The sequence below is a fragment of the Misgurnus anguillicaudatus genome, chromosome 6 (assembly GCF_027580225.2).
Source record: "Misgurnus anguillicaudatus chromosome 6, ASM2758022v2, whole genome shotgun sequence".
Lineage (NCBI taxonomy): Eukaryota > Metazoa > Chordata > Actinopteri > Cypriniformes > Cobitidae > Misgurnus > Misgurnus anguillicaudatus.
In genome coordinates, this window is record NC_073342.2 from 8,480,003 (window position 1) to 8,506,962 (window position 26,960).

A 26,960-nucleotide genomic window follows, 5' to 3' on the forward strand; every position below is an offset into this window, starting at 1 on the left:
ATAAAACTTTTTGCAGCCCATATCTTGTAGCATATCTGCAGAAAATCTTGGAGAACATAAGCAAATCATCTTTATTGTGCTTTTTGATCATATAGTTGGACAACTTTCATTTCACATTTATGCATTTACCCAAAGTGACATACAGTGCAATTTAGATGTACGTACATGTATATCAGTATGTATGCTCCCTGGGCATCGAGCCTAAAGGGGATCGCACACCGGACGCGCAGCTCAGCGCCGCGCCGTTTTAAAAAATGGAACACATTGCTTTCTATGAGTATACGCACACCGCCGCCGCCAGGTGGCGTCTGTCCGCGCCGCCCAGCTGTGACTCAGGAAGTTGTTCAAATCCCTGTCGCACCACAGAGCGCCACTCACATAGTTTAACATTAAATAACATCATATTTGTCCCAAATCATTAACGATTAACATTGGCTGCTAACGTATATTTTACATTTTGAAGTAGACACTATCTGACGAAGCTCGCGCTGTTTAATGTGCACTTCCGGTTTACAATACCTCCGAGTTGTCCTGGACGCGACTCGGCTCAGCGCTGCCACGCAATGTTCTACCAACAAAGCAACAGGAACACAATGACAACAATGACACAACTAATCATTTAATTTAAGCTCTACATGACCTAAAAAATTATTGTTACTGTATTGTTGTTGTTATTAAAGCAACACTAAAGAGTTTTTGCTCTTTGCTCCCCCTACAGGTTGGAAGCATAATTGTCCATTACCACTGTCGTAAATAATTTAGCCTACTGCAGCAAAGCTGGCTCTGATTGGATTGTAGGTCTGCCGTAAAGCACGTTTTTGTAGTTTTCACTCGAACTACATGAACGCGACCCGACGGTTGGAAACTTCATTAGTGCGGTTTTGACCGAAAGAGGGCTGCAAAGCAAATGTGAAAGTGCCGTTCACATTGTTTCGAGTGGATGAGCGACTGACACTTTTTTGGAAACATTATTTTAAGGTAAAAAAACTTTAAAGGTGCAGTGTGTAAGTTTTAGCGGCATCTAGTGGTGAGGTGCTGGTGAATTTCAACCAATGGCTCAGTCCACTGCTTACCCCTTGTTTTTTAATCACATAGAAATCACAAATATGTCATCGGAGACAACTTAGTAAAATAATAATTTGTCCATTAAGGGTTTCTGTAGAAACATGGCGACTTCCATGTAAGGGGACCCTCGATATATGTAGATAAAAACGTCTCATTCTAGGGTAATAAACACATAACGGTTCATTATGAAAGGTCTTTATACACCATTGATAATATAGTTTTGTATATTGTTTGCATTTCTGTCAAGAGATCCTTATAAAAATGACACACTGCACCTTTAATATATATATATTGCGACAACTGGGGTTCATTATAAATGTGTTGGCAGGATGAATTTATTTCCTTATATTTTGACACACATATGCTAATGTAACACACCAGTGCTTCAGAATCGCTCATTCTCTCAATTTCAGCAAATTATTCATGTGTGATATAAATACACATCTACACAGATGGATCTCCACTCCTCCTGAGTGCCTTAGCAACTGGTGTCTCACCATACAAATTCCTCACAGTAGCTCGCCCACCACCACAACACTTGATCGCCACCTCAGAGCGAGCAATTCAACACCAGATAGGTTGGTTCGGGCTAAATTTGGTATCGCTTGAATGCCACAATCTTGTAACTAAAAGCTTTGGATACTGAGTAAAGCGGAAAACATTTTTAATTCAGTTAATAAATTGCTTTTCGTGAGAATGGGATGAAATGGGCGTGTCTTATTAAACGGCCACACCTAGATGGTCTGGAACCTCCGGCAGGTGTGGCCGTTTAATTAGACACGCCCATTCCTTTCTCAGTTAAGCACAGACACAGAGGTGCTTGGTGTTTGTAAAATTCGGTTTTGAATAAGGACCACCACATTAGTGTAGTTTTGTTTTTGAGATCAGGCAGAAGGTTTGAATTCAGCTCATGTCAGATAAAAAACGGGTGGATGTTCAGATCTTCTTTTAACTGCTAGAAGCATCCAAAGCTCCTCAGGGCAAAACACAACTCTTGTCTTGGCAGCTAATAAATTGCTTTTCATGAGAATGGGATGAGATGTTTGCTGAATGGGTTGTGCTAAATAAATCACCCGACTCTATCTGATCTCAGGACTGATGTGTTTCGCGGCAGGAGTATTTGGAGAGTGAGAGGGAATGGATGGCTAACTCTCGTTTTAATGGAGTCACGAGGTTAAAAAAGCTGCTTGAACCTTGTGTGAGGTCTGAATCAGGCTAGAGCTCAATAACCCCAAATATACAGACCTCTGAAAATCAACACAGAGCACAAATCCTTCTTCTCTAGTCTCAAAGTAAAGATTAGATTAGATTAAGCTTGAAGCACATCATCAACACACCGTATTCTTTCTTTTATCTGCTTTTATTTTTGGAAAAGCTGGATTGGATAAAATGTCTTCAGATCCTGAATCTGAAGCCTAACTGGATTTAAGAGGGAATATAGGATTGACTTTACAACATATTGTAATGATGATGATGATCACGGGAGGGGGGGGGTCTATAAATAAACATGTTAAAGGAATAGTCAATTTTCTTAAAAAAAAATCCAGATAATTTACTCACCACCATGTCATCAAAAATGTTGATGTCTTTCTTTGTTCGGTCCAGAAGAAAATATGTTTTTTTAAGGAAAACATTGCAGGATTTTTCTCATTTTAATGGACTTTAATGGACACCAACACTTAACACTTAACTCAGCACGTAACAGTTTTTTTTCAAAGGACTATAAACAATCCCAAATGAGGCATAAGGGTCTTTCACAATTTCTCGTCTAGGTCTGGTCCTGAAAGCATCAGCGTGACCTCACGCAATACGTCATGATGTCAAGAGGTCACAGAGGACGAACGCGAAACTCCGCCCCAGTGTTTACAAGTGTGTTGAAAGAGGACCGTTCCGACGTTGTTGTATGTGGAATGATACTAATTAATGTCTTTGTGGCAGTTTATTGTTTACAATGGTCCGCAAATGTGCATTTTATATATATATATATATATATAACACGTGACCTCCCTATGTCACTACACATTTACGTTAGGTCGCGCTGGCCCGGACCTAGACCTAGGATGACTTGGTGGTGAGTAAATTATCTGGAGGATTTTTCTTTTAAGAAAATGGACTACTCCTTTAAAGGTATTGCGGAGGATTTTCTTTTTCCGTTCACAAAGCTGTTATTGAAAAGCTAGAGACAAAAAGCTATTTTAAATTTCAGAGCCCGGTTTTTCAAAAGGTTTAATCCGGATAAAATTGATCTGGATTTAGTAATCCTTTTTTTGCGATCCGTGATCACGTAATCCATCTCACTTTTGAGCCAGTTTTTTAAAGCAACATCGGATTGGATCAATCTGATCCGGATAGGAACTTTTCAGGATCACCAAATCTGGATAACCTGTGCTCAAACATTATTTTGTTTTATGGTGTTACTTAGCTGTATTTTTTAAGTTATGAAGGTTTAAATCAAAACAAACCAACTGCAGTTGAATTGATATTAATTGGAATGCACAACCAAAAAAAAAAAACGAGATTTCTGAATAATTTAAACAACGGATTTATCTCGTTTTGCAACGAAACTCTTCATATATATATATCAATTAGTGACAGAATAAAATTGTTTGTTTTTGGTCAATTTTGACAACTGTTGGATTATTTTATGAGGCCAAACTCTTTCTACTTTGCTGTAGGCCTATACTGAAAGGCTGAATACGTTAAAGCCTGTCTAATCACTGTAGCCTGAAAGATGAACAAATAAAATGAAAACCTAATGAATAAATAGGATATCTTGTAAGACACTGCAATATCCAAATATAGTAGGCTATTATTTGATACATTTTTGAAGTTTTCATTACATTTTGGGCATGAAATCCACGCTGAATCCACCCTTCTGGTGGGATCAGTTTAATCCAGATTTTTTGGATCAAAGTGATCCAAATCCTACAAAAAAGTTCTGAAAAATCTAAACTAAAGGTTTGATCCGGATCAAAACCAAGATTGGATTACGTGATCTAATCCGATTATGTAATCAGTTTTTTTCTTTTGAAAAACCCATTTTCAAGATTTGATCCAATCCGTTATCCAAAATCCTACTGGATTACTTTTGAAAAACTGGGCCCAGGTGTTATCAAAGAGGCCTGTATTCACAATACAACATTTAAAAAACCTGGGTATTGCAAAAATGAATTCTTTCACAGCATTTATTTATCTATCATGCATGTTCATGTAAAGTTCATGCATTTATTTATTTATTTTCAGCATTTATTAATACATTTAAAAAAATAAATTAAAAAAAAAACTTCTTACTGTTAAAGTGTTATCATAATAATAATTATTTACAGGCCATTTGCCTTTGCTGACATTTAAACTCTCTTTGAGTTTATTTAACTAAAATGTTTTTTTACATCAGTTCCTATTGAGGTGAGGATGAACACGTGACTCTGCTGCCCTCTGGTGTTCGGTTCATGAAATATAAAGTCTTCATTTCTCTGACTTCTTTCTTATATATTTATTTTCCTTTTTTATATATATAGTTTTTTGTAACCCATTTTAATGCCCAGTGGCTTTATTGTTCAACCACTATCGCTGTACACCATAAAATGAACTATAAAGAGAAGAAAGACATATATAAAAGCTGCGTGTGGGGACAATGCGTTTCTTAAAGTTCTTATTCACCTTATTCCACCCAGCCCCTTTTAAATAGAGGGTATGCATTGATATCACTTTTCCACGTTCATTTGAAAAGAATAAAAAAAGAAAAGAAAAGAAAAGAAAAGAAAAAGAGTGACAAACGTTCAACAAAATGACTGGCTGTCATAGTGGCTGCTCTGAAAATGTCAGTAAAATAAGCTTAAATTAAATTTAGTTGTACTTGATAGCAGAGGAAGACAATACTAGTTACATTAGTCACATTTTCCAAGCATCTGTGCTTTATTAGGGTGTTTGTATTGGGAAAAAATCTGTTTTCCTCGTGTTTTCGCTGATTTCAGACTGTACTCAAACGCTGCCGCTCTGTCTTTTGCCACTCAGTGGGCGTAACTGCAGGCACTTTCGCCGAAGGTGACGTCACGTGCATACCCTCTATTCTTCACTGCTCCGCATTTTGTCAACCAACTTCCGCTAACATGGCACAGCGCATCCAGTAGCTAGTTTACTAGTTACAAGATTGTTTGTAGTTCACTATAACTTTAGCAAAATGACAAATAACGCTACTGCTGTAAATGTTTTAAATTGGGAGGATGGAGAAAACATCATACGATGCTCGGATAGTCTCATATAGTCCCATCAATCATCACACGGGTAGACGATATGAAGCGGCCGCGGCGAGTATCCTATGCAAGTTGTCCTCGGCTGCGGTTCACTCCAGTTTTAGACACGCAAACTTTCCTAAACACTTCCCCTCTGGGAATCCCTGTCGCCATTTTGAAGTGCGTTAAGTGGACGAGGGAAGTTTATAGAGGGTTTGCACATGAAGTCACCTTCGGCGAAAGTGCCTGCGGTTACGCCCACTGAGTGGCAAATGACAGGGCGGCAAAACTAATCTAGTTTTAGGTTAGTTTAACGTTTTTTCTAAAAAATAACTTATAACACGCACATAACAGGCGTGCACACTTAAGAAATAATGGGTTTAATTATGTTTTCACTTAATTTCCTCAAAAAAAAACACATAAAAAATAACCATTAGAGAATGTTCTGTATAAGTTATTTTTAGGTTATTTAAATATACCCCCCCTGCAACGTTAATGGAATGTTATTTAATGGTTACAAAAAATATATATACAGAAAAAATACAGTACTGTTCGAAAGTCATAGGCCACCGTGATAGCATTAGATTTACTGTTTTTGTTATAGTGATCATATAATTATTTATCAGTCTCTTTATTAGAATACACCCAGAAAATACAGGAAATGTGTATGTAGTTTTAAAAACAGTATAAAAGTAAGCAGAAGTGTCAATTATTTATTGTAAACTCCTCTTCCACTTGAGCAACAGCAGGATCTCTTAAACCTAAATGAAATTAAATCCTAATTTCTAATTCTACTCGAATGAGTTCAGGACTCCTTAAAAAAGCTCAAGATGTGTTAAGTAGTGCCAAGAGAGGTCACACAAAAGACTGATGCCTGAAGAAGACATTTAGTTCTAAAAATTGTTTTTTTTGTGTACATATTTCCTGTATTTTCTGTTTGTATCTTAAAAAAAGAGTAAAAAATAAATATGGATGGACATTAAAACTTTGCTAAAACAACAAAGCTGGTGGTGGTGGCCTAAGACTTTTGCACTGTACTGTATTTCATACAAAGTGTCGACTTGTGCTCCCACTTTAAGACTTTGTATTTTGGTTAAATGATAAGTGAAATATTTCATGTGTGATAAAATTTGGTTACTTGACTGAGGTCAAATGCGAGTTTTACCTTTCTTTGCAGTTTTCCCCAATTACTGTATGTTGTTTGTGTCAGCTGAGGCCACTTTAAAAAAACTGTACATTTATCTCATGAAGAAATTCTACAGCCATCTGATAAAAGGAGGGCCAAGAAACATACTGAATTATTTATAAATCACATGTAAGGTTTATGTGCACATATAATCACATTTAATTCAAATACATTTATCCTAAAATATGCTCTCTTTAATTTTAAGTCAATTACTTCGTCCATTCCTGATGCTGTAAAGAAAATGCCAATGTCATTTGCATACTTCTGTAGTTCCCTGTACTGCTCATGACTGAACTCTAGGTGTCGCTTGTGAGCTCCATAGGTTGGGCCCCAGGCGTGAGGAGACGTATAAGGGCGCTCCAGAGCCTGTTTGGTGAATCTGTGCTCGATCTCACTCTTCTGAAACTTAACACAGTCGGCTCCACAATCCTGAACAACAAGAAGAAACAAACTAAAGCAAAAGTAGTAGAAACTATGAACTAAACAAAAAGTAAGCTGTAAATTTAGGAGAGAGAGAGATAGAGCGAGAGAGAGAGAGAGAGAGAGAGAGAGAGAGAGAGAGAGAGAGAGAGAGAGAGAGAGAGAAAACTTAATCTGGGACAGGAACTTTGGGCTTACAGGAGACACCATCGATCATGATATGAGGATAAAAAATTTGAAGATTTAATTTTGCCATACCTATATGTGAGCAAACACTTGTGTCTATTACTTATTTATTTAAAACAATTATAGTTTTTAGGACAAAAGGCCACAGTCGAATCATGACAATAGAACAGGAACCAGAAAACTTTGATCATATCATTAAAAAAATCGAAAAGTGACCACAACAATAACTATTAAAAGTTATTTAATTTATATAGACCCTTTTACAGCCCACGTGATCAATAGCCTGAGACGTGTCCTCTGTGGCATTAACACCAAGAAAGCCCCTGGACCAGATGGAGTGCTGGGTCGAGTGCTGAGAGACTCGTTTTTTTGCGCCATCTACAACATCTCTTTCCACTTCATAGGGCCCGCCTGCTTTAAGGCAGCTGCAATAGTTCCAGTCCCCAAGCAGACAAATGCCTGAACTCGTCTGAACAATTACAGACCGGTGGCACTCACCTCCATTCCTGCTAAGTGCCTTAAGAGGTTGGTCACCAATTACATCAAGAGTTTCATACCACTGTCAATAGACCCACACCAATTTGCATATAGACGGAACCGGTCGACTGAGGATGCCATCGCTATCATACTGCACACGCTATTAGAACATCTCAAGCACAAGAACCCCCTATGCAAGACTCCTCTTTGTCGACTTTAGCTCGGCCTTTAATACAATCAGGCCATTCCAAGCCAAACTACATCATCTTGGCCAGCGTTGTTTTCGTCAACGATGACAATAACGAAATGATTTCATTGACGATAACACGACGATGACTAACTAAAAATGGCTCTAAGGTGACGATGCTTTCATGTTTTCTTTGACGAGACGAGACGTAACGAAAATGTTTATAAGTCTGACGTTCACAATGCATGTCATTTCTGCCTATTTTGCGTGAAATGGTTTGTTTTTAGCAAAAAAATATCAGCAATGCTGCCGCTTCCTATCCTTGTTTTGGGTACGCCCCCCACCCGGCTGCCACCATGCCGTGCACCAGATTTCACACAACAACAAACCTGCGGCTGTGGCGAGTTCAAAGGACTGTGGCGGTGACGCCAATAAACGGAAACGATGAGATGATTTATGGACATACTTTCAGTATAATCCATCAGAAAGAAAAACGGAATGCAAATTGGGAGACGACGGTAAAAGTGGCCACAAACTAGGTGGGAATAATACCACCAACCTCAAGCGGCACCTGAAGGCTCATCACGCTAATATTTTTTTAAAAAGGTAACTAGGTAACAAGTCACGCTGTTAACATATCATAGCAGCTACATTCAATTTTACTTGACAATCGGCTTGTGACACATTTCATGGTAGGCTTAGGTTTTACATGTATCAAACCTGAGCCCATTTACAATACTTTTAAACCTAAATTAATTTGTTAAAGGCTACTTTTTTTTACTAAAATTGACTCAAATTTAACTAAAACCTTTTTGCATTTTCAACTATAGAACTTAACTAAGACCTATATATAGCCATTAGAGATGCGCGGTTGGCGGTTACAGCCGCGGACTCCGCGGATAAACCGCGGATCGGGCGGATGATGTGACGAAAAATAATATTTTAATTAAATTCGGGCGGGTGGCGGATCGACAGCTTGTTATTAGCTTTGTCCTTCAAAGCATGCGACCTTAAAGGTGAGCAATATGTCTATCAAGGTGGCAGGCTCAGAAGTTCGCGAAGAGAACTGAAATGAGACGGTCTAGCCTTCTGAGGACCCATAATTTGGGTCACCTGTTGCACGCACCCCCAGTAGCGCCCATCGCGCCTGTCAGCAATAAACAGCGGAGACATTTCTGACTTATTAAAATAAATATGTAATCAGAAAAATATGAATTTATTTTAGAAAATATGACACATTGATGTAGATTAAACTATTCAACAGTATATCAAATAATAATCAACCTTAGAAATATACGCAACATAAACCAAATAATATTAACACAAAACATAACTTATAATACTAAAACAGTGACAAGAAAAAGTTTTCTAAATACACTTTTATATAATAAAGGTTTTAATTGTTTGGGATAGCATCGGCTGTTAAGGATCCATTCGTTCTATCATTAACAGCGCGGAGAAATGAGGACGCATTTTGACACAGCTCTTATCAACGCACGTTATAGGTTTTATTATTTATATATTTAAAGTTTTAATGGCTACTGAGATGTATATGTGTGCATTTCTGTAATGTATCTGTATTGTTCTTAATGGTAAGTCAATTATTTTTACAGTATGAATCATATTATATGTATAATATTTATTTAATTATGTATGCAAACATTACATTTTTAAAACGACCAGTAAAGGAAAAAAAGAAAAAGACAGGCTATATTTTAAAAGAAATACCCTAATAGAAAACTGTCAAATGTACGAAATATTTAATAAATTGTATTATAAAATACATGATATTATGCCTTTTTAGTATAACCAATTCAAATCTTTAATCTTTCTAAATGTAACGTGATGAAAACGCTATAAAAGCACTACACTAAAGGGAAACATAGGGGGAACTGAGTTCGACACAACACCGGCGAAGGAGGTACGTGGCAAACTAAAAAAAATGAGAATTAAAAACAAAGGAAATAAAAGGTCAGAAAAGGGTTGCCTGGAATAAGTTTTACAAAGTGGTAAATCAGGATGACACCAGTGCAGACTATGTAATTTGTGCGTTTAATTTAGGCTATTTATTTATTTATTTTTGTCTCATGTCATGTGCGCCGATCGGAGACTGGTCTTTATGATTTAAAAAGAAAGCATTCAAGTGAACAGTACTAAACGAACTTGAAGCAAAAATAAATTTCAGCAAATGCAAACTTCAATCAAACATAGTAAGAGGTGAAGTATAGCTTTAGCCTACAGAAATGCTTTTTGCATTAATTTTTAAATGTGTGCGAGGTCCGTGCACGCCCTCCGCTAGCAACAAGCGGCTAAACAAGCATTAAATATTAATGACGTTGAGTTTATTGTTTTTATTAATTTATATTCACAAAACTTATCAACAAAACATCGATTAAAATTAGTAGACAAATTATCTGAAACGAAATTCATTTTTAAAGTAGAAAACAAAACTTAAATTAAACTCAAAAATAATGTCTGACCCATTACAATTCTCCCGTCATATTGGCCTTTACAACGCCCTATATGGCGTTTAAAATTACAGTCTATCTTTCGTAATAAGCTAACTAAATTTAAACAAAACATAAACACATTACAACAATATTCAAACCCAACAATACTCAAACATAAATATAAAATAGACATTATCTATGATGATCCATGTTAAAACAATCCGATATAGCGTGTATAATAGCTGGTTGGTAGATGTTTACTATTTTTGTCAAAACCTCCGTTGCAAACCTCCATTTACCTGAATAAAATTATTTTTACTTTGAAAATTATGCGCTGTCACGTTAACATCAGCTGTTCGTTTACATAAGACTCCATCTACATTTACACTCAGCGCAACGTCTGAGTTCTCAAACTAAAACAGGGTCTCCAGCGTTGACGAACGAATCCATTTATGAGGGTCGAAAACGGTGATGTAGTGTAGATGAAAGGCGTAAACGTAGCAAAAGTAACGCGTTTTAAAGTATAAACGCATTAATGTAAACATAGCCTGAGTTCACTGCTTATATTCTAGGGCTTTCTAGTCTCGCGGCTGTCATCAGCAGCGGCTGTCATCAGCAGCGCCTTGCATCGCCCAGTCAGCGGATGGCGGGCGGGTGCGGTTTTGAAAACTGGTCAGAAACGTTGGTGCGGATGGATGGCGGACGGATGATGAGTTTTGTGATGCGGTTGCGGATGAAATAATAGCCCATCCGCGCATCTCTAATAGCCATATCTCAGCCATAACATGACCTCCTGCCTAATATTGTGTAAGTCCCCCTTTTCCCACCAAAACAGCCCTGACCCGTTGACATGAACTCCAATAGGCCTTTCTATCAGAACCAGCATTCACTTTTTCAGCAATTTCAGCTACAGTAGCTTGTTTGTTGGATCTGACCACACTGGCCAGCCTTCGCTCCCCATGTGCATCAATGAGCCTTGGCCATTCATGACCCTGTTGCAAGTTCACCGCATCTCCTTCCTTGGACCACTTTGGATAGGTACTGACCACTGCAGACTGGGAACACCACACAAGAGCAGTAGTTTTGGAAATGCTCTGACCCAGTCATTTAGCCATCACAATTTGGTCCAACACATTCTTCTCACTTGTGCTTAAAGTTGATGTTTTAGACAGCGGAAAATGTATATAAATTCAAATATTACCTTTAACAGCACCATGTTTCGGTGTTAATGGTCTTCAAATTTTCTCTGTTGTGTGAACATTACTATGGCATTGTCAGAGTTTTTGGTTTTATACTTGTCTAAATTGTCAGAGCAGAGCAACAAGTCTGTAAAATTCAGCTTCACAGAAATACTTTAGGAGTCTAGAAAGGAGTCTTCTATAAAAAACTGAGTTGTTTTCAATCTATGGCTGGGTAAAATGTTGACTGAACCAACTGCTGGGTTATAAATGAATCTCAAATAAGACCAGTTGGATTGTCATTCATGTAGGAAAATTATATTCAGAAAGAGCAGTCTAAGCTCCTTAAGAGGGATATTTAACTGACTTTTTGAAACACTTGGAAGTCATTCATCAGTGGACATCTTCCAGCCCGAGGAAAAAAAATTTTCTCAGCTACTCAGTAAATACATGGTTGCAAAAAAACTGCACCATGAAAGGACTGGATTTCATTTAATCTCTTCTGGAGTCAAAGACAACTCTTTAAAACAGATGGCCTCTACCCAAACAAACTAGCTGCTAGGTTGTGTAAGGACAATGCCTTTAAACATACATACACATACACCTGGCTTAAATGGCCACAGATTAGACATCATACCCGGATGGACATTCAGACGACAAGGATAAAACTCTGCAGTCACAACAACCCCTGTTTATGGACACAGTTCAGAATGAACCCCAACCACAGACCTAAGTACAGCTGGATTGTGATTCAACACCCAAGGACGTCTCTGTCCTCAACAACCAGGAAAGGCAAGATTACACTCTTCAGCATCCAGGGACACCAGAATCACAGCTGATGTCGTCACACTCTCTTTCTCTCTCTCTCTCCAACATCACAACCATTGCCGTTTTAGAGAAACTGGAGAAACTGGTACTAGAGCAAAGCTTTCTCAAATATCAACCAAGAAACAATGGGCTTCACAATCACCAAGACCTCGGGCCCAGCTCGCCCTCCCCCTCCATTTGAGAGGGCACTCCGACCTCTGCCACAACTTCAGGGATCACACAACCCTTCCCATCTTACAGCACTGGTAACTGATATGTATTTGGTCTTTGCTACTATAGTAGCAAGCAACAATCCAGAATGTTTACAGAACAAGCGGGAACACAATGTCCCTTTAGCTCTCCCTATAGCTCTGTCCTGATATGTGATAGAAAGACGAAGGTCATTTACAGCCCCATAGGAATTCTATCATATATCTTCCTATTACACATCTTTCTGAGATTGATATGGGGCCAAAACCAGTTACTGTTAAGTTAGCGCTTCTGAACATCTGTTCACTAAAGCACAAATCATTTTTAGTTAAGGATCTTATCACCTCTAACAACCTGAACTTTATGTTTCTAAATGAAACCTGGTTAGATGATCCTCCTAAATATATGATTTTACAGAACAATTTCTTCTAAATTTGACAGTTTTTTATTGCTGGAGACTTCAATATTCATATTTACAATGCAGAAAACAACACAATTCTAGTCAGACCAACATTATGGCCTTTGAAAGCATTGCATAAGACTTTTAGGTAAAAACCATATAATCTGAATTACAATAATGCATAACTGCCTCACTGATTACCTGATAAGCTTTCGAGTGCCTTGCCACCTCTGTAGTTTCCTCATCCCTTAAAAAACCCACTTGCCTAAATAACTATCGTCAAGTTGCCCTCCCGTAAATAGTCATGAAGGTCTTGGGCCTCATTTCCAGCAATGAGAGTGCATATTTGAATGAAGTAGAGGAACTTACATCACGGTGCCTCGCATTTGTCTATTTCTGAAAGTGAGCAAAACCAATGAGCTGATTACAGTAAACTGTTCTGTACATATTTTACTCTGTCCATGGAGCTGACATGACTTTCATTTCACTACTGGTTATATATTCTCTATATGTGACAAAAAAAAACTTGAATCCTCTGTGGTACTGTGTAGTCTAATTTACTTGAAATAAAAAGGCTCACAATAAAGTCATTTAGTAGCTTTTAAAAAGAAAAAATCTATAAATAATAAAGAAACCATAATGGGATGGTTTCCTGGACAGGGATTAGACTAGTCCTAGACTAAAATAAATATAAGAGCTGTCCAAACTGAAAACAACTTGCACTGACATATCTTAAAATACATCACTGCCCTTTATTTTGCCTTAAAAGGCACACAAGTAATGTTTTGAGTAAGGCATGCTAGTTAAAACAAGTTATATTTCCTAATTAAACTAAGGTCTAGTCCTGGCTTAAAGTTGCCATGAAACGGAAGTAGCGATTGCCTTATTTTCCCCGTGGTGACGTATATCCGAATGAAACGGCTTCTGGACTGAAATTAGGCATGGCTGGATTTGAATTTGTCCATCGAGATCTGATTGGTTGCTAATTGCTAATCGCTGCGATCTTCTCCCGGACCCCGCCCACCTGCCATACCATATGACCGGAAGTGAAGAGAGATCGTTTTGAGGAGGGGAGGAGATTTGCATTTTTGATTAAAGATTATGAGCACACTCAAATTTTTTAAAAATAATGAAGCTCACAGATAAGTCATTTGTTAATAATACCACAATATTAACAAAATAAATATATATATTTCAATTTCATTGAGACTTTAAGCTAATCCCTGTCCATGAAACCATCGCAATATGTGAAAATGTATGCATCGCTAAGAAAATAGAAAACACCAACCTGTATAAATTAACAAATGAGTATACGTCACTTTACAGTAACAAATGTTTGATCATCTGTGACATGCTACGTGGTGTCAGTAAATGACATACTGTAGCTGTTACAGTATTTCACTTGTTAAAAGGCCACAATTAAAACTGTATTTTTATGATTACTTTGTTAAAATTGTAATTTAGAAACATATTTAATAATGAGATGTTTAATAAAGATAAAGATTTAATAAAGATATTTAATAATGTACATTTATACAGAATTTCTTTGCTAAATCATGTTACACATTTTAATAAATAGTTAATTGTTGTGATTTGAAAAAAAAACATTTTCTGTTATGTTAAAAATTCTTTCAAGTTAAATAATAGTATGTTGACATAACTTATAAATCTGAGTTGATTCAACAAAAAAATTACGGCACCAAATAATTTTACAGTGTGAAAAAATGACTTTCTATAAAACAACTGAAAAATTAATGATTAGTAGAAAAAAGTTAGCCCAAATGATAAAATCAAAATCAAATCTGTAGTATGGAAGAAGTTTTTCCATTCGATGAGATCACGTTCATCTGTGACTTTGTATTTTTCTTTGTCTGCAGGATGTACTGAGCAAACTGAAAAACCGCCCCATGACCTGCTGGTCTTTGACAGGTGAAGTCAGCTGCAATGAGACGTGAAACAGGTGCATCAGGAGGTACAGCATTCAGCCCCACCTGCGTCATGATCTCCACATCTTCACATTCTGCACCTACAAAAAAAAACATATATATATATATATATATATATATATATAATTCTGAACAGGGCAAACATCTCCCAAATGGATGCACAGAGTAAAATCATATAGTCGCACACCTGCATTCAATAACATGTGAGCTTAATAAAAGCAATGTTAGCTTTCAAAACACAACAATGTTAGCTTTCATATACTACAACAGTTCAAGGCCTTATGAACTACAAGAACAAACACAAGTGCATGTAAGGGCTTTGTTAAAATCTAGACACAAAGCTTTTAATGTAAACACAGTGATTTGAAGTGACTGTCAGCAAATAAATGTACAATGTAATGCGTAATGGACAGATACTGCAAATACACTATAAAAATTGTCTTTCAAAGCAATATTGACAAGATCAAAAGGCTCACTGATTACTTGAGTATACATTTTAACTCGTTGTCTTTGATCTGTTGCTAAATGCAAACAGTTTTCTTGTAAATGAGCATATTATGTTTAGATTCAGATTTCACTTGGCAATGAAACCAATGCAAGGACCAATATATATTTTCAACGTGATCTCATGAGAATACGTGTGTATTTTTACGTTTCAGTGTGGTTGTACAATACGTACATTTACTTACGTTTAAAACACACTGAAATTACAATATCGACGTTTTGACAGGACTAATGCGTAAATTATTTACGTATTTACAGCTTTACAAATGTACAAAATTGTACGTAAGTTACTTATAAATATTAAAATCGCGGGCATTTGCGTTTCTGTCTCATAACAATGACATGTAATCAGTCATATTTTCTGACTTATTTATTTAAGACAGTTTACCCATTTACCTAATGAAATGATTATGATATTTAGAGAATTTCACAATATTTAATATTTTAAAACTTTACAATGAATAGCATTTCTGTATTTATATTTAGTTTGTTTGCCATGACACACAATAACGGGTGCAATACGCTATTATTACTACTAAGCAATAATTACAACAAAATACAACATGAATTCACAAAAGAGGTTACTTTTATTCATTTGTTGTAATCGACATCTTTATAATTCATACGATTGCGAGGAACAGATCCAAATTCAGCCCTTTATCCAGCGATCTTGATTCGAGTTCTCATCAGCAACTGTAAAGTCAGATTGCGCATTCGTTAATGTGAATTCAAATATCCCGCCTCAAGAAGCTTTACGACACATTGCTTTACGGCAGTGATATCAAAAGCTCATTGGCTCTTTGTGCAACGTGACATATTTGCGTCATTTCCATTTCCGATGGTGTACGTTTGAAATTAAAAAAAGCGCGCCGTGACAGAGGGAAGCCGGATCAACGCTGATCAAACTCTTGGATTAATAACTTTAATACTTCTCTTTACTTTACTTCATATACTCCAGAGAGGACCGTGGCTGTAGCACATCATCATTTTAACTACTTTTGGTACTGATTTTAATATTCGCAATAAATAAGTTGTTGTGATTACACTTGTCTGTCTGTTATGATTTTTTAAACAGTAAAGTTAAATGATTTTAATAAACTGTTTTGCGTAGGACTGTAGCACCTTAAAATATCTTTTGAATGCTATATTGTTACTAATATGTTCCTAAACATATCTGTCCGTTACATTGCATAATTTAAAAAGAATACATTACATAGTTAAACATTTTGTATAAAAAGAGTTTGGGTTTAGGGTAAGGTTTGGGGTAGGGTTAAGGTGGTAAATTATCGCTAAAATGGTTAAAAGGAAATTATACAGCAATCTTTATTGAATGAAAGATACGTAAATGTTTTACGTTTTTTAGCTGTCAAAACGTAATAATGCTACATTTAAATGTTGTAAATACGTCTACATTGTACGTTTTAGCATCTATTTAAACGTACAAAAAATATGTTTTTTGCTTTTTAAAGTTACGTGTAAATACTACGTATTAACAGTGAGACCAGGCTGATATTTTCACCAATATAACTTTAGTCATTTCATTGGTATTTAACAAATTTGACTGTCTTTTTGGCTAAAAAATCCACTATTTGGACAAACATAAATAAACAGCTGTAAAAACTACTGCTGTAGAAAGTTGTTTTTTATTATTCGTTTAGAGTCGTTTAGAGTCCTTTGAAGCTGCATTGAACCTGTGAACTGTTGAGGTTAAAAAAATCCACTTGTTATGGATTGTTATGGATCCGGTGTTCTGTCGAAGTCTGATTCCCCTATGTTTCCCTTTAGTGCAATGAATGTTTCTTATAGCGTTTTAATCACGGTTACGTTTATTTTTTAGATAAATAAAAAGTTTAAATGGCTTGTCTACTGCTATGCATGTATGTAATGTAGCCTATATGTATTGTTATTTTTTGCTAATCAATTATTTTTACAGTCTGAATCACTAAAGTACATATAAAAGCAATACTATCATGTATTCTATATAATATTTTTATTAAAGTGACACTTTGTAGTTTTTCAACCTTCATAATATATTTTCAAGACCCTTGTGATGGTACATCGACTTAAAATAGGGTGAATTACATTTCCACCATAGCCTGAAGTGGGTCTGTATCGCTTATACTCGTACTTTTAAACTTTGAACTAAAGAAGGAGGAGGGGTTTCTGACCGATGCTGACTAGGCCGTCATGCTTTTGGACTAGTAAGTAATGTCATAATGCTTGCATATACAAGTCCTGTCTGGCGCTCAAACACTATTTTTTTACGTGAATTTTAATGCAGGCTACTCGGAGAGAGACTTATATCACATGACATTGTGGTGCCATGGTGGCGTCATGGACCTATGACACGGGCGATCCAGGTCCGATTCCCCTTTAAGGCAATATTTTTTTTATATAAACTTTAACCAAGCGATCACTATTACAACTGGCTTGAAAACGTGAGCTACGCGATCTTTTGGCGTTTGAAAAAAATAAAACCCATGAAATTATATTATATGACACATGACATGCTGGAAGGCACACTTTGGGACCTAAAGAGTTGTCTTATTTTCCTTTGCAACAGTGCTGCGACCCTTGTGGCCTCTAGAGGCGCTAGACGTGAAAATACATGTCTAACACCCCCTAGTGGCCAAAAATGTCCATGGTCATAATTATTTCTTCCTTATATTTATAGCCTACCTGTTTGTAAAACTATTATAAAATTATTATGTTTTCATACAAATTAAAAAGGCCTGTTTATATATTAATAACAGTTTACATTATGTGTGTGTGTATATTATGAAAAAAAAAAAAAAATATATATATATATATATATATAAATTGTAATATTATTGCTTTTTCAGTATAAAAACATTTATTCTAAATGAATTATAAATGTAACATGATAAAAATGCTATAAGGAACACATAGAGGGAACAAACTTTGACAGAACACCGGATATCTTCTCTACTTATTTTCTATTCTAATTATTAATAGATTTCCAGATGATTTCATCAACCCAGTCAGTCCGTTTAAGGCAGTGTTCTTCACTCCCAATCCTGGAGAGCCGGTGTCCTGCAGAGTTTAGCTCCAACCTACACCTACCTGTGATTTTCTAGTGATCATGAAGACATTGATTAGCTTGCAGGTGTGTTTGATTAAGGTTGGAGCTAAACTCTGCGGGACACCGGCTCTCCAGGACTGGGAGTGAATAACACTGGTTTAAGGGCTTACTGCAACCATAAACACTTTGGGCTCTATCTTACACCCGGCGCAATGCAGCGCAATGCACGACGCAAGTGTCTTTCGCTAGTTTCCACCCTAATTTTCACCTTTAGCGCCACGTTGTTTAAATAGCAAATGCATTTGCGCCCCCTTTTGCGCCCATGGGTGTTCTGGTCTGAAAATGAGGTGTGTTCAGGCGCATTGTTGGCGCGTTGCTATTTTGAGGCAACTAAAATAGACTACGGCATTGACCAACAAAAACCTGGGGCCCTATTTTAAGGATCTAAGCGCATTGTCTAAAGCGCACAGCGCAACGTCTAAATGGGCGTGTCCGAATCCACTTTTGCTAATTTAACGACGGGAAAAATTGTTTGTGCGCCGAGCGCATGGTCGAAAAGGGTTGGTCCTTTTTTAATGCGAGTATTTTGGGCTTAACGTGCAGTAAACCAATGAGAGTCTCAGCTCTCATCCCCTTTAAAAGCAAGTTGCGCTGGCGCTATGTCTAATCCCTATTTAGATGACGGACTTTGTAAACTGAAAAACTAAGCGGAGGAAGAAGATCCCCAGTTTAGGATTAATGTTAAATAATTGTGTTGTTTTTGTGAAATTGTTATTTTTTTATTAAAACCTTTAAAACCCGTTTTCTTTTAGTCATGGAAGTAAAAAAGCAGGCTTGTAATTGCTTTAAATGTATGCCTATCCAATATCATCAAAAAATAATTTACAAGTATGTAAGATAAGGTTTGTACCCTAAAAATACTTTATTTGTAACAAACAGGAGATAAAGAATTTACAAACGGCTCTCCGCACGTTTCAGCACTTTGGACAGCGGTTTTTTAGCATTACTTAAAAATCTGCCACCTTGGAATCAACCACATTTTTAGATTGCAGTGACATTGCAATTAACATTTACATTTACAAATCTGTCAGACACTTATCCAGACTGACAGTGTTTTGAAGGGATATGTTTTATTAGTTTGTGTGTTCCTGGGATCAAACCTTTTGCGCTGCTAATGCAATGCTGTACTGATTAAGCTACAGGATCACCTGTAACCATCAATATAGGATTCTTACCCATGAAGGCCACCTCATCCTTCTGCACGTTTTTCTCTTTCATCAGACACTCCAGATCTTTCCTCTCCATCACGAGTCTTATGTTACAGCCTGTCTGCTTAGAAATGGTCTCCAGCAAATCTTTGGACACCATCTCATTCACATTAGATATAAGAATCACCTAGTAAGAAATAGTAAAATGATGTGGTCACACAATCTAACTAGATATACTTTTGTCCCAAAAATAAATTGCGCTGTACGCTAACATGTTAATTAATGTTTTAGTTTTTTTGAACATGAGTTATACTGTAAGTTATAGATCACTGTGTGCCTAATGCAAAATGTGTTAAATCTGCATCGCATAACACATGCAACAGTAATATCACCAAATTGAATTTTTTTAGGTTGTTAAAATGAACCATAAAAATATGATGTAGAAACAAAGTATTTTAGCAATGACTATAGATTCATCATAGTTATACTAATACAGAGTCAAGGCTGTGCTTTATCATGAATAAACAACAGCTATTGACCAATCAGCATTCAGCCCCAGAACTTTCTGCTTAAAGGTGCAGTGTGTAATTTTTAGAAGGACCTCTTGACATAAATGGAAAATAATATACAAAACTATATTATCAGGGGTGTATAAAGACCTTTTTTATAATGAACCATTATGTTTTTATTACATTAGAATGAGACGTTTTTATCTACATACACAAGGGTCCCCTTACGTGGAAGCCATTTTGTGCCACCATGTTTCTACAGAAGCCCTTAATGGACAAACTTTTTTACTAAGTTCTTCGACGAGGACATGTTTTTCAGGTGGCGGCTACCGTAGCTTCTCTATGCGTTTCCAAAGTGAGGGGTGAGTAGTGGCTTGAGCCATCAGTTGCAACTAGATCGCGCTAAAATTTACACACTGTACCTTTAATAACTCAAAAACCAAATGAACATAACTTTCAAACAATTTTTATTAGTTAATTGCACCACAAGCTCTTATAGTGACTATCCTGAGCTGTGATGTCAAAAATATTAACTACATTTCAAAGGCATAAAATACATTTGGGCAAAAATCTGCCATTTGGGATTCCCTTTGGATATGGTTCACTTTACATTGGGTCAGTAGCTGGCGCTATTGGGGAATCTTCTGTTTACTCTGACATTGAAGCCTATTGATTAATGTCTATGAAAATTACAGATAAATGGCATTCGGACTATATTGGCATTCAAGTCCAGGTCGATTGCCATACAGTACCTTTATCTCCTTCAGTGTAATTACCTCGCTGGGCTGAAGATTTAAGGTTAAAAGATTTAAAATTTTGTCGGGGTGCACGTCAGGCTACGCAGAGCTACGTACAGTCCACGGATAACATACGACATAGCTACGGTGAATACCTTGTGCGTGACTATAACTTGGGCTTAAGTCTTCGCTCACTCGCACACTGACATAGCCCTCAGACTAAACATAGGTGCTTAGACAAGCCCACATGGGCTCTTAGCCCCTGTGCACCATCTCCCCACGCCCCCACCCCTGCTCAAGCTGTCTCATTCAGCGGCTAGAAAAAGCCTGCTGCATAATTTATGCATAGGCATGAATAATCCAGCCTTTTACTTAAATCAGGGTGCTGGACATATTGTATGTAAATATTACCGTTTTCCTGCCCTTTATATAATGGCATTACTGCAGGTGTTCATGCCAAGCTCCTCCTCTGCATTGACGAATTGGAGCCTGACCTAACATTATTCAGAGAGACTGTACGGCTCTGTATGCCACTTAGGTTGCTACCCAAGTGGCTACCCATGCCATGACCAGAATCAATGGGTTCCCTTTCAGTCGGTCACTATGACATCACGTCATGACCGACAAACTGGGAACTCGCTTAGAGAGACCAATCTACTTTGATTAACTACTACAATGCCAATAAACTTGGCATGCAGGTATTTGCATAATGCTGGCGCCACCCTACCAGGTGCGTTTATAAGCATCAGGTGCGGAATACCAAAATTAGCTTTTTCGCCTCGAAGGCCAGCAGTATCTGCTACTGAGAAGCTACTTACTCTGCTCTTCCGGGAATGGTTACTGAAGTTGGCTGGACAAGCAGCACCACAGCGGACGCTCGCAGTTTCCACTGCTCTTCTTTATTGTTTTGAGTTCCAGCGTGTGCATTGCCTCTCCCTGTGTGCATCATCAACTGAGCACCTATAAGAGTGATTTTCCCTGAAAGAGGGTTACGAAAGCTTTGTGTCTTGTTAACAACACTGTCTTTCGTGTTTGGGCATCGAGCATGCGGAGGCAGCGTTCGTGGGGGGTTCTTGTTATAACTGCGAGAGCATGACCATCTTGGATTTGCGGAGATGGCTATCGTTTCTACGGGAACAGCGCCCGCGCCCTGACAGTGCTTAACGCCGCCACGGTTCGGTTGCGTAGCTCTCTAAGGAAGATCTTCGCAACACTGTACTGAACCGTTCGGGGGAATCGTCCTCCAGCTCTCAGCCTCCTCGTCCTCAGCTGTTTGAGGTCCCAATGGAGACCGCAGAGTCATGTTCTGTGATTTCTGCCGAATCCATATGACCTCCTTCTGGACCCACCACTTCAGCAGCATCAGAGGGTGGGCCCCCTTCCTCTAAAGCAGATTGGGACGTCCTTCCACCCTCTGGTCGGGTTGCAGGGCCGGAGTTTGACCTGGAGATAGCGGACGTGCTCACTCGAGCGGCGGAGGCTGTAGGGCTGGAGTGGGTTAACCCTCTCCTCCCAAACGGTCACGTCTGGATGACTGCTACTTCGGAGCTGCCTGGGCCTCTCAGCCCACACCTCCCATGCCATTTTTCCCTGAGGTGCACAAAGAGCTGACTAGAACAAGGAAATCGCCGTTCTCAAGCCGTTTACGGCCGTTTCAGCCTTCCCGAAACACATGTTTCAATGTATTCGCCCCCAAGATTGGTTTGCAGCCATAGACCTGAAAGACGCCTTACAAACGCAGGTCTTTTTGGCTTAATCATAGCATTTGTGGTGCACCTCATCTACTGACACAATGCTCGTTTCTGTTATCTCAGGGAACCAGGGTTATGTTAGTAACCTTTTAATTTTAAATTGTTTCTGTTTCTCAAGCCCAGTTTTACCTCAATGTCTTCCCTCTGTAGCATTCGAATTCCCGCCAGGTCTCGACCATTGATGGCAACAAACTGCTCTCCTGGAACAGACACGTATATTTGACCGTTTGTCAGACAGCCAGATACACTGCACAGAAACAACCTGATCTCTGTTTTCTTTTTTCCTCCAAAATATCCGAACCTGCATTAAAACAGAAGCGTTTATAAAGAAGTGAAATGTAAACAGACTTAAATTACATAATGATGACTGGGATTGTCAATTCAAAAGAATTTACCTCAAAATTCTCTGCTCAGCCACCGGCCAATCTATATCCACATCAATATCAACACTGTATTCTGGGTGCATCTCATAGTAGCCCCACTTACCCACCTACAACAAAGTGAAAGAACAAATCAATATCACTGATAGAGAAATGTTAACACTTCATGTTATGAAAAAGGTTTTTACCTCCTTAAGGCTCTTTTCCACAGCTTCTCTCGTGTAAAAGTAGAAAGATCCGTTTTCATGGAGCTCCCCGGGCCAGTCTTGACGTCGTGGTCTGTGTGCTGGGTCGATGTTCAGAGGCTCTGTGCGTTCACCCTCTAATAACAATTGAAGAAATACAGAATATTTTTAGGATATTTTTGAGCAGCAGTTTTTTTGCCCAAAGCTATCGAGGGGTTTAGGCAGCTTAATGTTCACCACAAGATCATAAAATCTCGATGAAACCATTTTACATATAAGTGATTGGTATGACATCTACTGTAGTGCCTTACAATGAAACGTCATCATCTACATGCATAGTACTAGCAAACAAAACAACCTCAAACATTTTTTACCTTTCTTCACCTCAGACCAGCGAAAATTATGTCTGCGCACCACTGAGAACACACAGTCATAACCCTGTTCAGTGATCATCTGCAGAGCTCCATTGATATGAAACGGGTGCAGACATGGAGAAGTTGCCTGAATGTGACAAACAATGTCCACCTCTACAAAATAAAATGAATGTGAGATTCATCCATCTGACTTTCATGATAAAGGTATTATCATGCTTAAAGTTATAAGTTTGTATAGACAGAGCTTTATATTCTCACCAGGTCTATGCCGGATGAACTCTTTGATGGTCTCCAGTGAGCTGGAGGAGTCTTTGGAAACTTCAGGACTGCGCCGATGAACTTTTGCACCACAGATTCGAGCAACTTCTTCAATCTCATCATGATCAGTAGACACCCAAACACTGCCAGACATCATATCAGCTATTACATTACTGAAATCTTAATATTTTTAAACCAGAGCGATTAAATGTACACAATACAAAAGCACAAGCTATTCAACAAATTACAATTGCCATTATCACTATGTGCATTGCCAACACAACGCACAGAAATAAACAGCATGTTATTTTTGTTATATGCTTTTGTTGTTCTTTGCTTTTCTGTTTTTTCTTTATTTGTATTTCACGCAAAGCTGCTTTAGAACCATGTTGAACAATTGTGAAAAGTGTGATATAAATAAAATCGAACAGACTAAAATTGAAAGAGAAGTCCCCGGCGGCCACTGATAAGTACCTTGAAGTTTTAAAATACTTACATGATAGATACTTTTTATTTTTCCATATCCTTTCTCCTATATTACCCCAATTCTAACATATTATTCCCTAATAACTACAAGAAAGGGTGTAACTTTGGTTTGAGAAGTGGGGGACACAAATTGTGGGGAAATGTTTTTGGTATAGAGGGTATGCATTGACGTCACTTTTCCACGTTAACACGGCGGAACACGCCCTGTCGAGTGGCAAACGTTCAACAAAATGGCTGGTTTTCATAGCGACTACTGCGAAAATGCCAGTAAAACTGACTATTATCAGCTTAAATTGAATTTAGTTGGACTTGATAGCAGAGGTGGACAATACTAGTTACATTAGTTACATTTTCCAAGCAACTTTGTTTGTATTGGGAAAAATTTTACTTCACTACATTATAAAGCATATAATCATACTGTGTATTCTATAATATTGCATATTTAAATTTATTTAATACCTAATTACATTCAAATTGTGTCATTTTACTTGAGTAAAAGTGTTAATGTACTTAAATATTAACTGTAAAACAAAAACTTGTATTTATGAAATGTAATAGAGTAAAAACTATGATAATATGCTTTGGAATGTATGTTTTCCAAAGAAAAACACGGATAAAATACAAATACTTGAAAAAATACTTTTAAGTAGAAAGTAAACCTCTGCTTGATAGTGACTCATGTGATCTGTGGACGTTGGCATGAACGATCAATTTACTTCTCCTTTCGGTGTTTCTTGGCAGTCTGTAAAACGAGAACTTGATCATCCAGGTGGATGCTGCACATTGGTGTTGGTTGAAGAGATTCCCCCATATGTAAAGCGCTTTGAGTACTGAGAAAAGCGCTATATAAATGTAACGTATTATTATTATTATAGCTCCGAATTCTTGTTAATCTGTTAGTACAGTCTATCGCACAACAGCTTTTTCCCATTTAGACGCGTTTTCACCGTGTTTTCGCTGATTTCACACTGTACTCAAATGCTGCCGCGCTTTCTTTTGCCACTCAGTGGGCGTAACCGCAGGCACTTTTGCCAAAGGTGACGTCACGTGCATACTCTATACAAAGTACAGGAAATAATTAAATTAATTATAATGATAAATTCTGCCAGGAAAAATAAGCCAATAAACTACGTATAAGATTAATTTGTGGTTTACTGTTTTCAACATAAAATCATCCTACATAATGTAAAGAACATTATGTGAAATATAAACTTGATATTTATTGACTGAGTATGTCATGTCAGCGAAATTCATAGTGAAAGTAATGCTTGAAATCAAACTGTGATGCTCTTCATCTCACAATAAAATCTCGTTTTCACAGGCAGAGTGACATACGGTATACTTAAGCTGTTTAAATTGTAACTTTTAAAAATGGCAAACAACATACATTTCTAGAAATGTACATTCTGCCTTAATTAGGACTGGATCAAGAAATCTTGACCAAAGCTTGTATAGCTTGTATTAATTTAATTTAATTTAATAAATTATTATTATCATTACGCTTTTCATAAGGTGAATAACCGGTTTCACATTCCGTACATTGCTGGCCATAATCTACAGCGTTACCATAAAAAATGTCTCAATTATTTTTATACTGTATTAGGTTAACACAGATTATTTAAAAAACAAACTGATTATTTAAAGCGTTTTAAAGAAGCACTATAAAAAATAAACGTCACATTGAACACACGTATTGAGTTACTTTTTAAATCATTTAAAACATTTTAAGTGTAGTTGCCTGTCAATGACATCTGAATCCAGAGCAGCTCTCACGACCCATCCGATGAGAGGAACTCCAGCCAGAACCTTGATGTTCTTCAGCGGGATTCCTTTACTGCCACCTCGTGCCAGAATCAGAGCCGCCCGGTGAGGGTGTTTGGTGGACGGGTCACCGACCCGTCCGTTTGGGACCAGATTCATTGCGGATCCGTCCGTGCACCTGTTGCTCTCCATTAGCGCAAGATTAAGTGAGGAGCAGAAACTGATGTACACATCACCGCAGACTAGGACACACCTTTACAATGATACTATAATAAAAAAGCACCACTAAGGGGCACTGGGGAGCTTTGGCTATTGTGGGCTATTACAGTCAAGACTTGTGCATCATAAAGCGATATCTCATTTCTTTGAAGAAGTTGCAAATGCTTGGTACATCCAAGCAAATACTTATTTACAATTCTCTGGGGTTTCATACATTATCAATTGTTTATGTCAAGTCGATCAAAATGTATTATAATTGGTCTCTGTTGAATAGTCTCACCTCCACATCATTTAGTCATAAGATCATCGATTTTTTTAACATGCAAAATGGTTGAACAAGTTCTTATAATATGTCAAGTTCTATACATTTCCATTAGACGTGTTTTCTAAATCTGTCCTGAATTGGTAAATTACTAACAGACAGAATAATCAGGAGGTGTATGAAGACTGCACTGTAATTCCTACAGCACTGCATGTACAGTTTTCCCTAAATTTTTAGTTATCCCTAAATTTTTGTGATATGCAGTGCTGTCTTTTTCCTTTCTGTATTTCAATGACATGGTCTGTCAACAAATTACAGTACTACAAACAGTAAAAGCGTAAATGTGAATCTTGTCCAGTCTCTCACAACCAAACTCCCACATACACTAAGGTGTAACCTACAATTTACAATATTTTTTTCTTTAATAATATGGCCAGCATATTATTAAAGTAACATACGTCTGATAGCTCAAGACCAAACTTAGAGTTGAATGTTTCATTTTGAATGCTGCTCTACACTTAACTAAACTATTTAATAAC

At 37.4% G+C, this 26,960-nt stretch overlaps 1 protein-coding gene across 1 annotated transcript; it reads right to left on the reverse strand.

The window, feature by feature from the left end:
• Positions 1-14,326: 14,326 nt before the first annotated feature.
• cmasb (cytidine monophosphate N-acetylneuraminic acid synthetase b) lies at positions 14,327-26,175 on the reverse strand. The gene is made up of 8 exons (XM_055192381.2): positions 25,918-26,175; positions 23,694-23,836; positions 23,436-23,588; positions 23,065-23,198; positions 22,892-22,986; positions 22,626-22,797; positions 19,527-19,686; positions 14,327-14,824 (listed from the first exon to the last, which is right to left on the reverse strand). The coding sequence occupies exons 1-8, from the start codon at positions 26,130-26,132 to the stop codon at positions 14,595-14,597; spliced, it is 1,302 nt and encodes a 433-aa protein (XP_055048356.1). The 5' UTR covers positions 26,133-26,175; the 3' UTR covers positions 14,327-14,594.
• Between the last annotated feature and the right edge of the window lie 785 nt (positions 26,176-26,960).

What these genes read in the sequence shown, in the direction of transcription:
- cmasb (XM_055192381.2), bottom strand. Translation starts at nt 26,132, where the DNA reads ATGGAGAGCAACAGGTGCACGGACGGATCCGCAATGAATCTGGTCCCA. An exon ending in GATTCAGATGTCATTGACAG is followed by an intron (nt 23,837 to 25,917) that starts GCAACTACACTT and finishes GATGTCTGGCAG; the next exon opens with TGTTTGGGTGTCTACTGATC. An exon ending in GCTGAGCAGAGAATTTTGAG is followed by an intron (nt 22,798 to 22,891) that starts GTAAATTCTTTT and finishes GTTTTAATGCAG; the next exon opens with GTTCGGATATTTTGGAGGAA.